Source organism: Podarcis filfolensis (assembly GCF_964270895.1).
Source record: "Podarcis filfolensis genome assembly, chromosome: 10".
Classification (NCBI taxonomy): Eukaryota; Metazoa; Chordata; class Lepidosauria; order Squamata; family Lacertidae; genus Podarcis; species Podarcis filfolensis.
The window spans coordinates 59,441,665-59,453,976 of NC_139612.1; the positions used below are offsets into that span (position 1 = coordinate 59,441,665).

A 12,312-nucleotide genomic window follows, 5' to 3' on the forward strand; every position below is an offset into this window, starting at 1 on the left:
TTGTGGACTTAGTTCAGTAAGGAAATTGAAAGTGGAAATGCACTGGAAAGAGCAGCATAAGGATTTGTAGTTCTGTGAGGGGAATAGGGGTCTCCTAACAACTTTCAGCACCCTTAATGAACTACAGCTCCCAGGATTCTTTGAGGCAGGGGGGCAGGAGACATGGCTGTTTAAATTGGTATGATGCCACTTTAAACACACAGTGCACGTAAGAGCCATTAATGATCATGTGACCTATCTATTTTTGAAAGGTCATTGAGCTAAGCATTATGGTAAGTAACTTCATACTTACACACTGGTGTAAAAGATTTTAGAGAACAATCCTATGTTTAAAAGCCAACCCGCCTATTCCTTTCCCCTCCAGTGGTTTTTAGAAATAAAATGTCCAAGTCATCTGCGCTGGCAAGGGCCCTAAACATCTCCCCCCCCCCAACACCACAAGTCATACCCATTCTATGTATCTCATTGCCTGACATAACTGCTCTCTACTCAAAGGCCACAAGGGAGCATTTAGAAGGTAGTAGTGGTGGGGAGAAAGATGTTCCAAAAGCACTGTTAAGAATGAACAGCTTCATTGGCAAGAGAGCCATTTATTTGATTTTGCACGGGTTTGTTTTTAGAGGACCTGGCAGCTGTCCACAGATCATTTAAATTGTCCTTGGTCTGCAGAGTATGCGACTGCAATGCCATATGCTCGAGTCGAAACGGGTTGCCAGAAAAGGGATCATACAAATTTTGACTTTGCATGAATGCTCCACATTTGGAGCAGACCACAGTGGGAAGGCTCCCAGATCATTGGGGTTTTTTTAGAAGAGCTTGGAGAATTTGAATCATCAAGAAAAGACCTTTCAAGAAGCCAAGATTCTCCCCACCCCCCAAAAAAACCTTGGGAATGCTTAATGGACTGGTTTTGTATCATGCTCCAAATCTAACTTTAATTGCCTTGTTGGGGGTTGAATCAGATCCAAGTCTTATTGCCTGGTGTATTGGCAGAGAAGAGTGCTTTTAACAGTGCATGGCTTGGCTATTCTGCACATTACACCTTCAGCCTAAGGTACTGCTAGTGTCGTGACCTTTGGACGTTTGTATACTCTACTCTTTAGGGGGGAAATGAGTAAAACCCTGTGCCAAGCCAACTCGAAAACCACGTCAACAAATGCCGAATTCTTCACAATTTATATAAACACACCCACGTTCGCATAAACTAGGGGTGGGCTGAATTCCCCACTCCATTTCTGTAGGACCATTCTGCCACCACCTGCAAAAATAGAGAGGGAATTGCTTTTTTTTGGGGGGGTGTTCAAATTCCTAAAAGAAAGCTTTTATTTATCTTATTTAGCGAACTGTGTATATCACTTGCTTGCAGTAGAACTTCCAAGGGGCTTGCGAGAAATATCAAAATCGTCAATAAAAACATTTTTAATTACAGTGGTACCTCGAGTTACAAACGCTTCAGATTACCAACTCCGCTAAACCTGGAAGAGTTACCTCGAGTTGAGAACTTTGCCCCAGGATGAGAACGGAAATCGTGTGCCGGTGGCACAGCGGCAGCAAGAGGCCCCATTAGTGAAAGCAACGCCTCTAGTTAAGAACAGTTTCAGGTTAAGAACGGACCTCCGGAACGAATTAAGTTCGTAACTAGAGGTACCACTGTAATAGTAAAATGCATCAGCATTGATGGGTCTTGATAAACCTGCCTAAGCAAAAATGTTTCAGGTGCTGAAAAACTTGCAGTGAAGGAACCTGCCTGATGTCACTAGGCAGAAAGCTCCAGTTCAAACTTTACCAGAAATGGTCTGACCATGACAAGGGAACGTATTGCACCCCCCAAAACTTGGGTTCAGCCCTCATATCACTAGGGGTAAAGATTACATCAAGAGTATGCCCTACCTGGTGCATTGGATCAATGACCATTGGGTTTTTTGGGGGGAGGGGAGGGTTTATCATTGCACTAACAATGCTAGGATTGTTCCCTTGCTGATCTTGAAAGTGACTGGACGTTAGAAGGTTGTGGAGTGGGAGAGGCACTATAAATCAGTCGAGTACTATAAATCGTCTTTCCAACCGGCTCTGCGGCATTCCATGGTTACAGGCAACAGAATAGAACAGGCATAGGCAAACTCGGCCCTCCAGATGTTTGGGGACTACAACTCCCATCATCCCTAGCTAACAGGACCAGTCGTCAGGGATGATGGGAGTTGTAGTCCCAAAACATCTAGAGGGCCGAGTTTGCCCATGCCTGGAATAGAACTTACCAAGAGTAGGATCGTACTCCCATATGAACCGTTTGGTCAGAAAACGCACCACAAGAGCTATGAAGAAAGAAACAAAAGAAGTTAGATTCAGAGGAGTACAAATCTTTTGTTCAGGACATTTTCTAGGTGAAGAGCCCGCAGCTTCTAAGTGCTACTGGACTACAACTTCCATTATCCTTCATGAAATATACTCAGAGTCGCAAAGTGATTTCATGCTCTTTATTCAGCTCATAGTGGTGAGGAGGAATGAATGAAAGTCCCCTCAAGGTATCTGCTTTATATACGTTATTTACACAATGGGCTGCACATGATTGGCTAATTCCGGAATTCTACTGTAAGCCAATCAGGTTGTGGATTCACTTCTATCTGGAGCATGATTGGGTGGTTCCTGCCAACCAATCATACTGCTGCATTGTTCTAGGACCAATCAGACTGCTGCATTCTGAATCCTATTGTTCTAGGACCAATCAGACTGCTGCCTTTTGGATCCTATTGTTCTAGGACCAATCAGACTGCTGCAGTTTGGATCCTATTCAACTCAGTACATAACACTTCACCACTGACAATACTTGGAAAAGGCCACAGGTTCCTCATCCATATTCTAGACAGCTGCTGTATTTGAGGGCTGTATGGCACAATAAAAACCTTATTGACCTGGGCAGTCTCTCTTGCAAGACAGAGCAGATTCACACAACCAAACTGGCATGTTGAGAATTTGGCATGAATGGATTCCACACTGAATTCAGCATATAAGGGGGCCTCAGTCTCTTAGCTACAACACTGCAGCTCTGTACAAGAATCTCGTAGGATGGGGACATTCAAGCAGGAATTCTTCATTATTTACTGTCATGTAACATCAGGTGCCCTAGGTACAGAAAGTGCTCAAATACTGACCTTTGACTGCAGCATGTGTCTGCAGTGAGTGTAATCTGGGGAAGTAAATTCAGTCAGTCTGAGGGCCACATTGCATTATGGGGATCCATTCAGGGGCCGCACCCCAGTGGTGTGGTCAGAGGCAAAAGTCAGGTTTTTTTTTTATACACACACATATACACACTTCTACTGCACAAAAAATCTGCATTTTTTCAACCACGCTCCATCAATTAATGAAAAGAGAAATGGAATACAGAAAAAAATGTCCAAAGGGAGAAGAAAAATAAAATTAGTGATATTCTCATGGGTATGGTGCAGTGTTTTGTTGTATTAACTTTGCATTCAAGGGGTGTCAAGGGGTCTTTAGGTTGTGCCATTTTTTGCATTCAGCAAATCATTTCTCTGGAGGGCTGCACTCTGCGACCATCCTGGTGCTTGTCTTTCCTGAAAAATGTATGTCATTCCCAGCTGAGCTTCCCTGCAAGTCCAAGAAGGCTCTCTGCTGTCTGCCTAGCCTAACAGCTGTTCAATGTTATTTATTTAAGTGAAGTCTTAAAAAAAAAAGCTTTTAAAGAAATCAGAGTAGCAATGTATTTTTTAATTCAATTAACAAGAAAGAGGTTTTTTTATTTAACATGCTGTTTTTTGAGTTTTCTATGTTCACCCAAGCTTCAAAATGTTGAAAGACCAGCAACATTTGGATCCTCCTTTCTCTGTTCAGCATACAAGAAGAAGAAGAAGAAGAGTTTGGATTTGATATCCCGCCTTTCACTACCCTTTAAGGAGTCTCAAAGCGGCTAACAATCTCCTTTCCCTTCCTCCCCCACAACAAACACTCTGTGAGGTGAGTGGGGCTGAGGGACTTCAGAGAAGTGTGACCAGCCCAAGGTCACCCAGCAGCTGCATGTGGAGGAGCAGGGAATCGAACCCGGTTCACCAGATTACGAGTCCACGGCTCTTAACCACTACACCACGCTGGCTCTAGTTCATAGCCACACCTGTACCATATGTTTAAAGCACTCTTATACCACTAACAGTCATGGTTTCCCCAAAGAATTCTGGAAACTGTAGTTTGTTCCGGATGCTGAGAATTATGAGGCCCCTGTTCCCCTAATAGAGCTACAATTCCCAGAGTTATCTGGGCTGAGGGATTGCTGGAGTTTGGAAGAATCCTAAGTTATTTTCTGCAATGTATTTCCATAAAAACCAATTTGATTTACACGGTGCCATGGAGTACACATGAAAGGTTTTATGAAACAAAGGCTAACATAACTTTTTATTAGCTATTTGCAATGGTTCATCATTATCGTTGGGTTTTTTTAAGGCACATATTTGCTTTCTGGGTTTGGCTAGAATCAGAGGCCCAACCACAAAACTCTTAAGAAAAATGTTTTTCCTTGTGGTATAAACTACCCATCCATTAGCAGGATGGGCTCTTAAATCTTGTGAGAACATCTGCTTCGCTGAATGGATCGGAAGTCTGGAGAAGTTCAGGTAAACACCCCTGATGTTATAATTCGGTGTACATCAAACCTCCTAACATGCTGTGGTTTCTGTAGCGCTCCAGCTAAAAGCCATGGCAATAAGGAGATGAACAAAATGTTAAGTTTAGGATCCACATTTTGTTCTGTATTGTGACCTTTCCATTCCTCCAAATGGGAGCACTTGGCAAGTCCTTTTCTCTCTTCCTTAATAGTGTATATGGAAGATACATTTTAAAAGCATTTTGGAAACCAGCTGCATCTAGCTGCATGCTTGGGCCATTTCCTCTTACACTTCCTTGATTAAAAGAAATATGGATGGAGGTTACATAAACATGTGCTGGACATATGGCTTTCTGAAAATGTCCTCAAAGGCATTTTTGAAGTACAGTGCTACTTCAGGTTACAGACGCTTCAGGTTACAGACTCTGCTAACCCAGAAATAGTACTTTGGGTTAACTTTGCTTCAGGATGAGAACAGAAATCATGCGGTGGCAGTGGGAGGCCCCATTAGTTAAAGTGGTGCTTCAGGTTAAGAACAGTTTCAGGTTAAGAACGGACCTCCAGAACAAATTAAGTTCTTAACCCGAGGTACCACTGTAGAGGGTACCTTCTTTCTGCTCAATGTTCGCAAGATGTAAAATGGGCCCAGGCAACTGCCCTTACAGCAGGCATCCCCAACCTTCGGCCCTCCAGATGTTTTGGACTACAATTCCCATCATTCCTGACCACTGGTCCTGTTAGCTAGGGATCATGGGAATTGTAGGCCAAAACATCTGGAGGGCCGCAGGTTGGGGATGCCTGCCTTACAGCCAGGGCGGCACATCCTGCTTTGCAGCCTGAGGCGAAAGGGGAATGTGCCACCGTGCCGCCTTGCTCCCCCCGGCCCTGTCCTTACTTGGGAAGCCAAAGAGGCAGTGCCCCTGTGGGTAGAAAGTGGAACTGCAGCTCTGCCAGTCGGGCAGGTGGGGTGCCAACTCTTTGGCTTCTGCCACTTGAGGTGCCTATTTAACCCCACCTCATGGGCAGGGTTACTTACAGCTAGGGATGAGAGAATATGTCGATTTTGGTTTCTCTCAGTTTCTAATCTTTCTTCTAAACTTAAGTTTAGTTCTCCGCATTTACACAGCAGTTTGCAATTTTTTTTAAAAAAGGAATTCGCATGAAAATTCACCAGTATTTTTTATGTGAATTTCTCGTAAGAGACCCATGGTGCGTGCAACTTTGTCAAATATAAAGCTTTTGGCAGAGCAACTTTCCCTAAAACAATGCAAGTTTGTACATTATCTTCATTACTATATGCACATTTTAGTACTGTACGTATAGGCATTTTTGTACACAGTGCTTTGCTGGAGATCCGCACTGCAAAATTTCAGTTAAATGCAGATTTTGAAGGATGGCTGTATTTCAGCTCATGCACTGTATCAAAACATGTGAAAAAAAGTAACTTTGCCTTTGGTACAAACTGAATCAAATTTCTCCCTCATTCCTATTTACAATAGGTATAGCCAACACGGTGCTCTGCAGATGTTGTTGGATGCTGGCTGCCATCAGTCTCTGCTAGCATGGCGAATGGTCAGGAATGGTGGGAGATTAGTCAGGGGTGTGGTTAGGAAGTACCCAGGAAGCCTGAGTCCCAGGTCCTTTTCGCAAGGCTCCAGATCTCCACCCGCTTCCTCCCTTCTTGAACAATTTTCAGAAATGAATCTTTGCCTGTTGTTCCGCAATTTCCTAAACGTGCATACTTATTGCCTTACTACACGGGAGTCCTGTTTTGAGGCATACAAAGATAAGAAGAACCAGCTAGTCCATCTAATTCTGCTTTTTTCTTACAGCTGCCAACCAGAGGTCCATGCAAAACCCATAAGCAGAACCTGAGTGTGTCATCCATCTCCGCATCTATGATTCACTGAGGTTCGCAATCTGATGAATATCTGTTGCTGTAATTCAGACAATGGGTTATATTACACAGTGCTTGGTCTCAAGTTTTGAGAAGCACATCCCCCAGGTCTGGATGTTCTGAGATAAGAGATAAGTGCTCTGGGTTACCACAGCAACACCAGCAAGGCCTATGACTTGCTGAGTAATTCCTCCTCCCACTGGTCCAGGAATGTAGAGATGGGTATTGCTTGCATTAAGCCCTGTTGCAAATTCTGATCCTGCACTCTCTGTGGGAGAGGGTCTGACTCTGAATTTGTGAGAATCAGGGGAAGACAGTGTTGGTTTTACGTGTTAGCTAGCATGGCGACCGTGTTAGTGGACCTTTCTGTACATATGTATCTTTACTTCAGAGACCCGAGGAACTGCATGTGCCCTCACAACCTCTGTGTATTTTCTTTTAAATAATGGAGGGCATTTGAACCCCTCTTTTCTGTAAGGATGATGAAATATACTTGGAGTCGAGCGTGGATTTCATGCTCTTTATTCAGCTCATAGTAGTGAGGAGGAATGGAAGTTCCCCCAAAATGTCTGCTTTATATACATTATTTACACAATGGGCCCCACGTGATTGGCTAATTCTGGGATTCTCCTGTAGGCCAATCAGGTTGCGGATTCACTTCCACCTGGAGTTGGATTGGGTGGCTCCTGTGGACCAATCAGGCTGCTGCATTCCGGATCCTATTGTTCTAGGACCAATCAGACTGCTGCATTCTGAATCCTATTGTTCTAGGACCAATCAGACTGCTGCAATTTGGATCCTATTCAACTCAGTACATAACAGATGACATTACTGAAGCTGTGATGGGACAGAAGGTCAGAACAGGGAAGGTGATGAAAGCATCACAAAAGGAAGGAATAAAGCTCTAAACAACAGTAATCATTGCTGATAAATATACTCATCAGTGCATTAGGTTAAATCCTGGTAAAACTTTTTTTTTCTAAAATAATGCACATTGTGCCTAAATCTCCCATCTTTTGCATATGTTTACTCATGTTTATAATCAAGACATCTGTTTGTTTATCACCTAGCGTCTGAAAATCTGCTGTCTATAAAATAGCTATTTCTACAGTAAACATATTTTATTGTCACACATACACACACAGAGCCTATTTCGCAACCCCATTAAATCACAACCCTTCAGATTAGTCCCACTGAAATAAATAAAATAAAAATCTAGAATAGATGCAACCCTGATAGGCCGACGCCAGATCTTTTTCACTAAGCAGAGTGGATGGCATTGCTAAAGGAACATGGCTTCTGGCCTTTTAAGACCACCAAGGGATACAACAGGGCTTTCCAGCTTCTCCCATCAACTGTTGAACACCACACTCTTTAGCGATGCTTAAAGAACACAGCCAAATCCCACTTGAAATATAGTCTACAAATTTTATTATTATTTAGATATTGCCATCTGTGTACATGGTATGCTGCGGACTAACATAAGCACTGGAAAGGCTCTGCCCCCAGATGTTAATCTCCATTTAGGTCTAGTTCTCAGTGTGGTGGTAAATCTGTGTCTGGGTGATGTCAATTCAAACAGCAGGTAGGGATGCGCAGAACGGAACGTTCCTTCCTAAAAACAATTCCTTTCAAACAGAAAATCAGACACCAGAGCAAAGCACTAGCCCAGAAGCCTTCCCCTGGATATCTAGGGTGGAATTCAACTTCACACCAAGGTGATCACTCTGTCAGCACAAGCGTTTCTGCACAAGGATGATCTCCCCTCTCCTCCTCCTGTGTGGTTCTCCCAACTCTCCTACACAGATTTGGGAAGGAGGTGGGGTATGCGGCAGAGAGTGGGGGAAAGTCCCATGGTGCTAGTGGGACTCATTTTGCTGGCTTCTGCTAGTTCAATGACTTAGCTGAATGTGGCCCCTAGTTTTCTATGTTCTTTTTGGAATGAAGAAACATTCAGTCGTATGAGAGCCCCTCTCTGAAGGCTGGAGCAGCACACCCCAGACACAGGTTGAACACCCCAATGAAGTTAAGGCTCATGCATTCAGGGAATATGTGCTAAAGGTATTCTGAACCACTCTCCACTGTTGGAGGGCCATTTGTCTGCAGGAAAAGCAGATTTTCAGCTGCTTTCAAGGGGCCATGGGTGAAGTTCATAGGAATCTTTGAGTGTGTTAAGTGGGAGGCATGGGTTATTTTCATTTGGGGTGACCAGTGTGGTGCCTTCCAGATATTGCTTAACTGCAGCTCCCATAATCCATGACCATTGGCTATGCGAGCTGGGGCAAATGGAAGTTGGAATCTAGCAACCTCTGGTAGGTCCCATTGTAGCAACCCCTGCCTGAATATGATGAGGTGGCCAAGGTGACGTTTGTTAAATGCCACACAGTTCCTGGCAGGGGTGTGAGGCTCTCTGCAGCCTACCAGCCACATCTCCAAATCTGGAATGCAACCTGGATACGACACTATTGTGTCTTGTAACTTGATCTTAAAACCCACTGTGCTTTTTGTGCTGCCACCTTATCAGCTCTTCTTGACCTTGGGCTGAGCAGATGAAGGCTTTCCAGAGACAGTGAATCTGTTAACACTCTCTCTCCCAGTGCTTCTTCTCCACCCAGTATTTCCCAGCTTCTGCCTTCTGAACTATGTCCCTCTGCAAACCACTGTTCCAAATCTATACTGTCCTCCTGCTCCCGGGAAGATTCAGGATCTTGATTGGGAGCAGGGGGAGGGGGAGGCTCCCACCTTTCCTCCTCAGTGCAGCCCTCCCTGACATCGCCAGTCCCAGGCAGAATGGTCAATGGTCAGGGGTAATGAGAGTTGTAGTCTATCAAAAAGCATGGAAGGGTGACCTGAAAAACCACCAGCCTTCCACAACTGGACCCAATGGTTGAAAGAGCAAGGTTCTCAAAGTGTGTAACTGTAGGTGTTCATATAACAGCCAATACAACTGCTTTCTTAAAAAAATAAACTGCAAATACAACTGAAATAAAGTGCACACAATAAAGTTTCTGTAACATGTTATCCTATCACCAATATTCTCTTTATCCAACGTCTCCGATTTCATTTCTACAATCTTCATACAGAGATTTCTGATTCCAGCATAAGCTGAGTTTACACTGTTGTTCCTGTTAATTTTATATATCTCTTTTCCAAATCATATCATACAGGATATTGTGCATCAATATTCTTTGGCATATATCTATTTATCACTCTCCCAAAGACAAAAGTTATTCCCCACTCTATCAATTTATTGTCACTAAAATGCCAGAAACCAATATATTCTCAAGTAAGTTTTAAATACTCAACTGGAACCGAACCAAATTGGAATCAAACCATCCAATCTATCAAGGGGAAAGCACCATAAAATCTATTGGCCAAGGCAATAGTTAGCTGGGGTGGAGAAATCTCCATTGAATTCGTTCCCTTGTTTTGTGTGCATGTCGATGGGGTAAAGAGGTTCAGTTTTCTCAGTAGATAGCTGGCTGCCATTTTGATTGCTGCCTGATGGGTCTGAAGCCAATGCAATGAGTTCTTTTTTCCCAGCTAAATGATTTTTTGTTTTGTTTTGTTACAACTGGTGAAGCTCAGAGCATTTGTTTCTTGACCCTGGAGAGGATCAGTGGGGCAAAATTTGAAATCTACCAGCTTTGCTCTTTTTAACCCTTTTCCTGAAGTTTCTTCTCATGTACCTTGAATTCTGCTTTCATCTTGCAAGGCCAGTTAAGTGAAAGATTATTTTTTATCTAGGCACAATATTTTGATTAATATAGCAAAATGCTGCTTGGAGGATTATGGTTTGTGTCCTGTCCCGTCCCCCAATAAATTTCAGTGCTGTTGAATAAAACCTACAGCTGTACATAATGGATGTTGTAAAGCCAACAGCTTATTGGGAGTTTTAGGATCAGGGAGAATTAATACAACATAAAGGTCTTTAAGCTCTTGATAGCCAAGAGGGTTCTTCTATCCTGGGCCTGCACAACTTTATTTAATTTTATCTCTATCTTACTTTTTGATGTAACAAGTTTCCCAAGGTAACTTGTGTTAGACACTAAATTATAATTATCCCGGGGCTGGGAATGGGCAAGTCTGAAAATTGTGGTTCCTCTCAGTCTTTCACTTTCCTGCTCTTAAGCTATATCCCCACATTTCCACATCAGCCTTGCTTTTATTAGAAACTAGTCCTCATGAAAATTCATTAGCATTTTAGTGCTAATTTCTCCTAGTACACATATTTTTGTATGCAGCTTTGCTTACTATACACATTTCTGCAAACAATTTTGCCTTGTATAATGCATTTTTTGTACTATATTTTCACCAACAGATGCATTGTTATGCATGCTTGATTCTAAAATATTATGCATTTTTGTCCACACTACTTGACTGGAGAATTTCTCTGTGAAATGTAAACAATTGCCAGTTGCAAAGGATGGCTGTTTTGGAATCAGAAAATGCTAATTATTGTTGCTGTGTTTCTTTTGAGCAACAAACCTCTAGGAAATATACAACCTTACACATGATTTGGTTCATAGTAAGGTATGCTATTTTGTCTTAGTTTATTATTTACTGAACGTTTATGGTGCAAAATAAAAAGAAAGTAGGTAGGTTCATCAATCAAGGCAATCTGGATCAAATAGCAACCCCCAGCACTAACTATGGCAGTTTCTACCCATTCTGGTACATAACATTGCTCTGAGATCTTGCCACACAAATCAACACCTTAGATAATTGTCCCATCTTTCTCTCCTAACTGCTGTGCTGCTTTTATGCTGCAAAAAAGAGAAGTGAAAAGAGGGCGACTTCATGACTTCTGCCTTTGGCATACCCTTAAAGAATCCAAGTGTCCTCCAATTGCAGGGTGACTTAATGATTTAATTGCAGGGTGACTTAATGACTTCTGAATTGTTTGTCAAGGATCTGCTCAGGCAGAAAGTGCTCTGATGTGTATTGCACCAGGGCAACAGACACTGTATTCTCTAGCCTCTTTTGATCCAGTCCATCACCTATAAACACACAGGGCTGCATCCCACTCAGAATCGACCCAGTTATGGTATTCGAGATGACTAATTTAGGATAATTCATTTCAATGGGTTTACTCTGAGTATAATGTAGTTGGGTACAACCAACCTTATATAAGAATTACAATCTATGCAGCTTTGGGAATCAAAAGCTGCCTAGGCCATACCTAATCTAAAGGCCTAATCCCAAACTGGATAGATAGACCAACCTAATCCATGGTGCAGTGCAAATTTGAGCATGATATCAGAGTTTGTAACTGAAGGGAGAAATTAACATCTTCAGAAATGCAGCGGGTGGGCTTTTCATGAACTTGGAAAATGGAGCTCAAAATGGAAAGTTGGGGTGATTTTAATCTCTTTTAGCATTTTAACTTTTGCATGTTTTAAAGTAATTGTTTCTTGATTTTACTGTTTTATATTTTGTAATTCGCTTTGAGGTTCCTTTCCCCTTACAATCAGGCAGCGTTTAAATTTTTCTGAAACAAGCAAGCAAGAAAACAAATAGATTAACACCTGGTGCTCCAACTGCATTCAGTGAGTGAGCTCTAGATGATATATATTTGAAATTTGTGGGGATTTTCCTGCATCAGTATAATCTGTGAAGTTATGCAAAGCCATTTATGCATTGCAAGAAGCATCTTTTCCTGCTGAGTCTGCCTCACTCTTCTCTTCTTAGTGCTTGCTCTTTATCTCTCCAGCCTCCTAAGAAGAATTAGCAGACATGCTGCAGGCAGCAGCTAAGGCCTGTGGCCACCAACCCCTTCCCTGTTAATAATATTTGCTGCTGT

The 12,312-nt window shown here is 42.5% G+C and overlaps 1 protein-coding gene across 3 annotated transcripts in view; it reads right to left on the reverse strand.

The window, feature by feature from the left end:
• The window catches only part of RERG (RAS like estrogen regulated growth inhibitor), a 93,572-nt gene that overhangs the window by 7,740 nt on the left and 73,520 nt on the right, over window positions 1-12,312 (reverse strand). For all 3 annotated transcript variants that reach the window (XM_083573190.1, XM_083573191.1, XM_083573192.1), the window contains exon 3: window positions 2,256-2,312. In XM_083573190.1, the coding sequence (XP_083429316.1) occupies window positions 2,256-2,312 (57 nt within the window). The remainder of the gene's footprint in view (window positions 1-2,255; window positions 2,313-12,312) is intronic.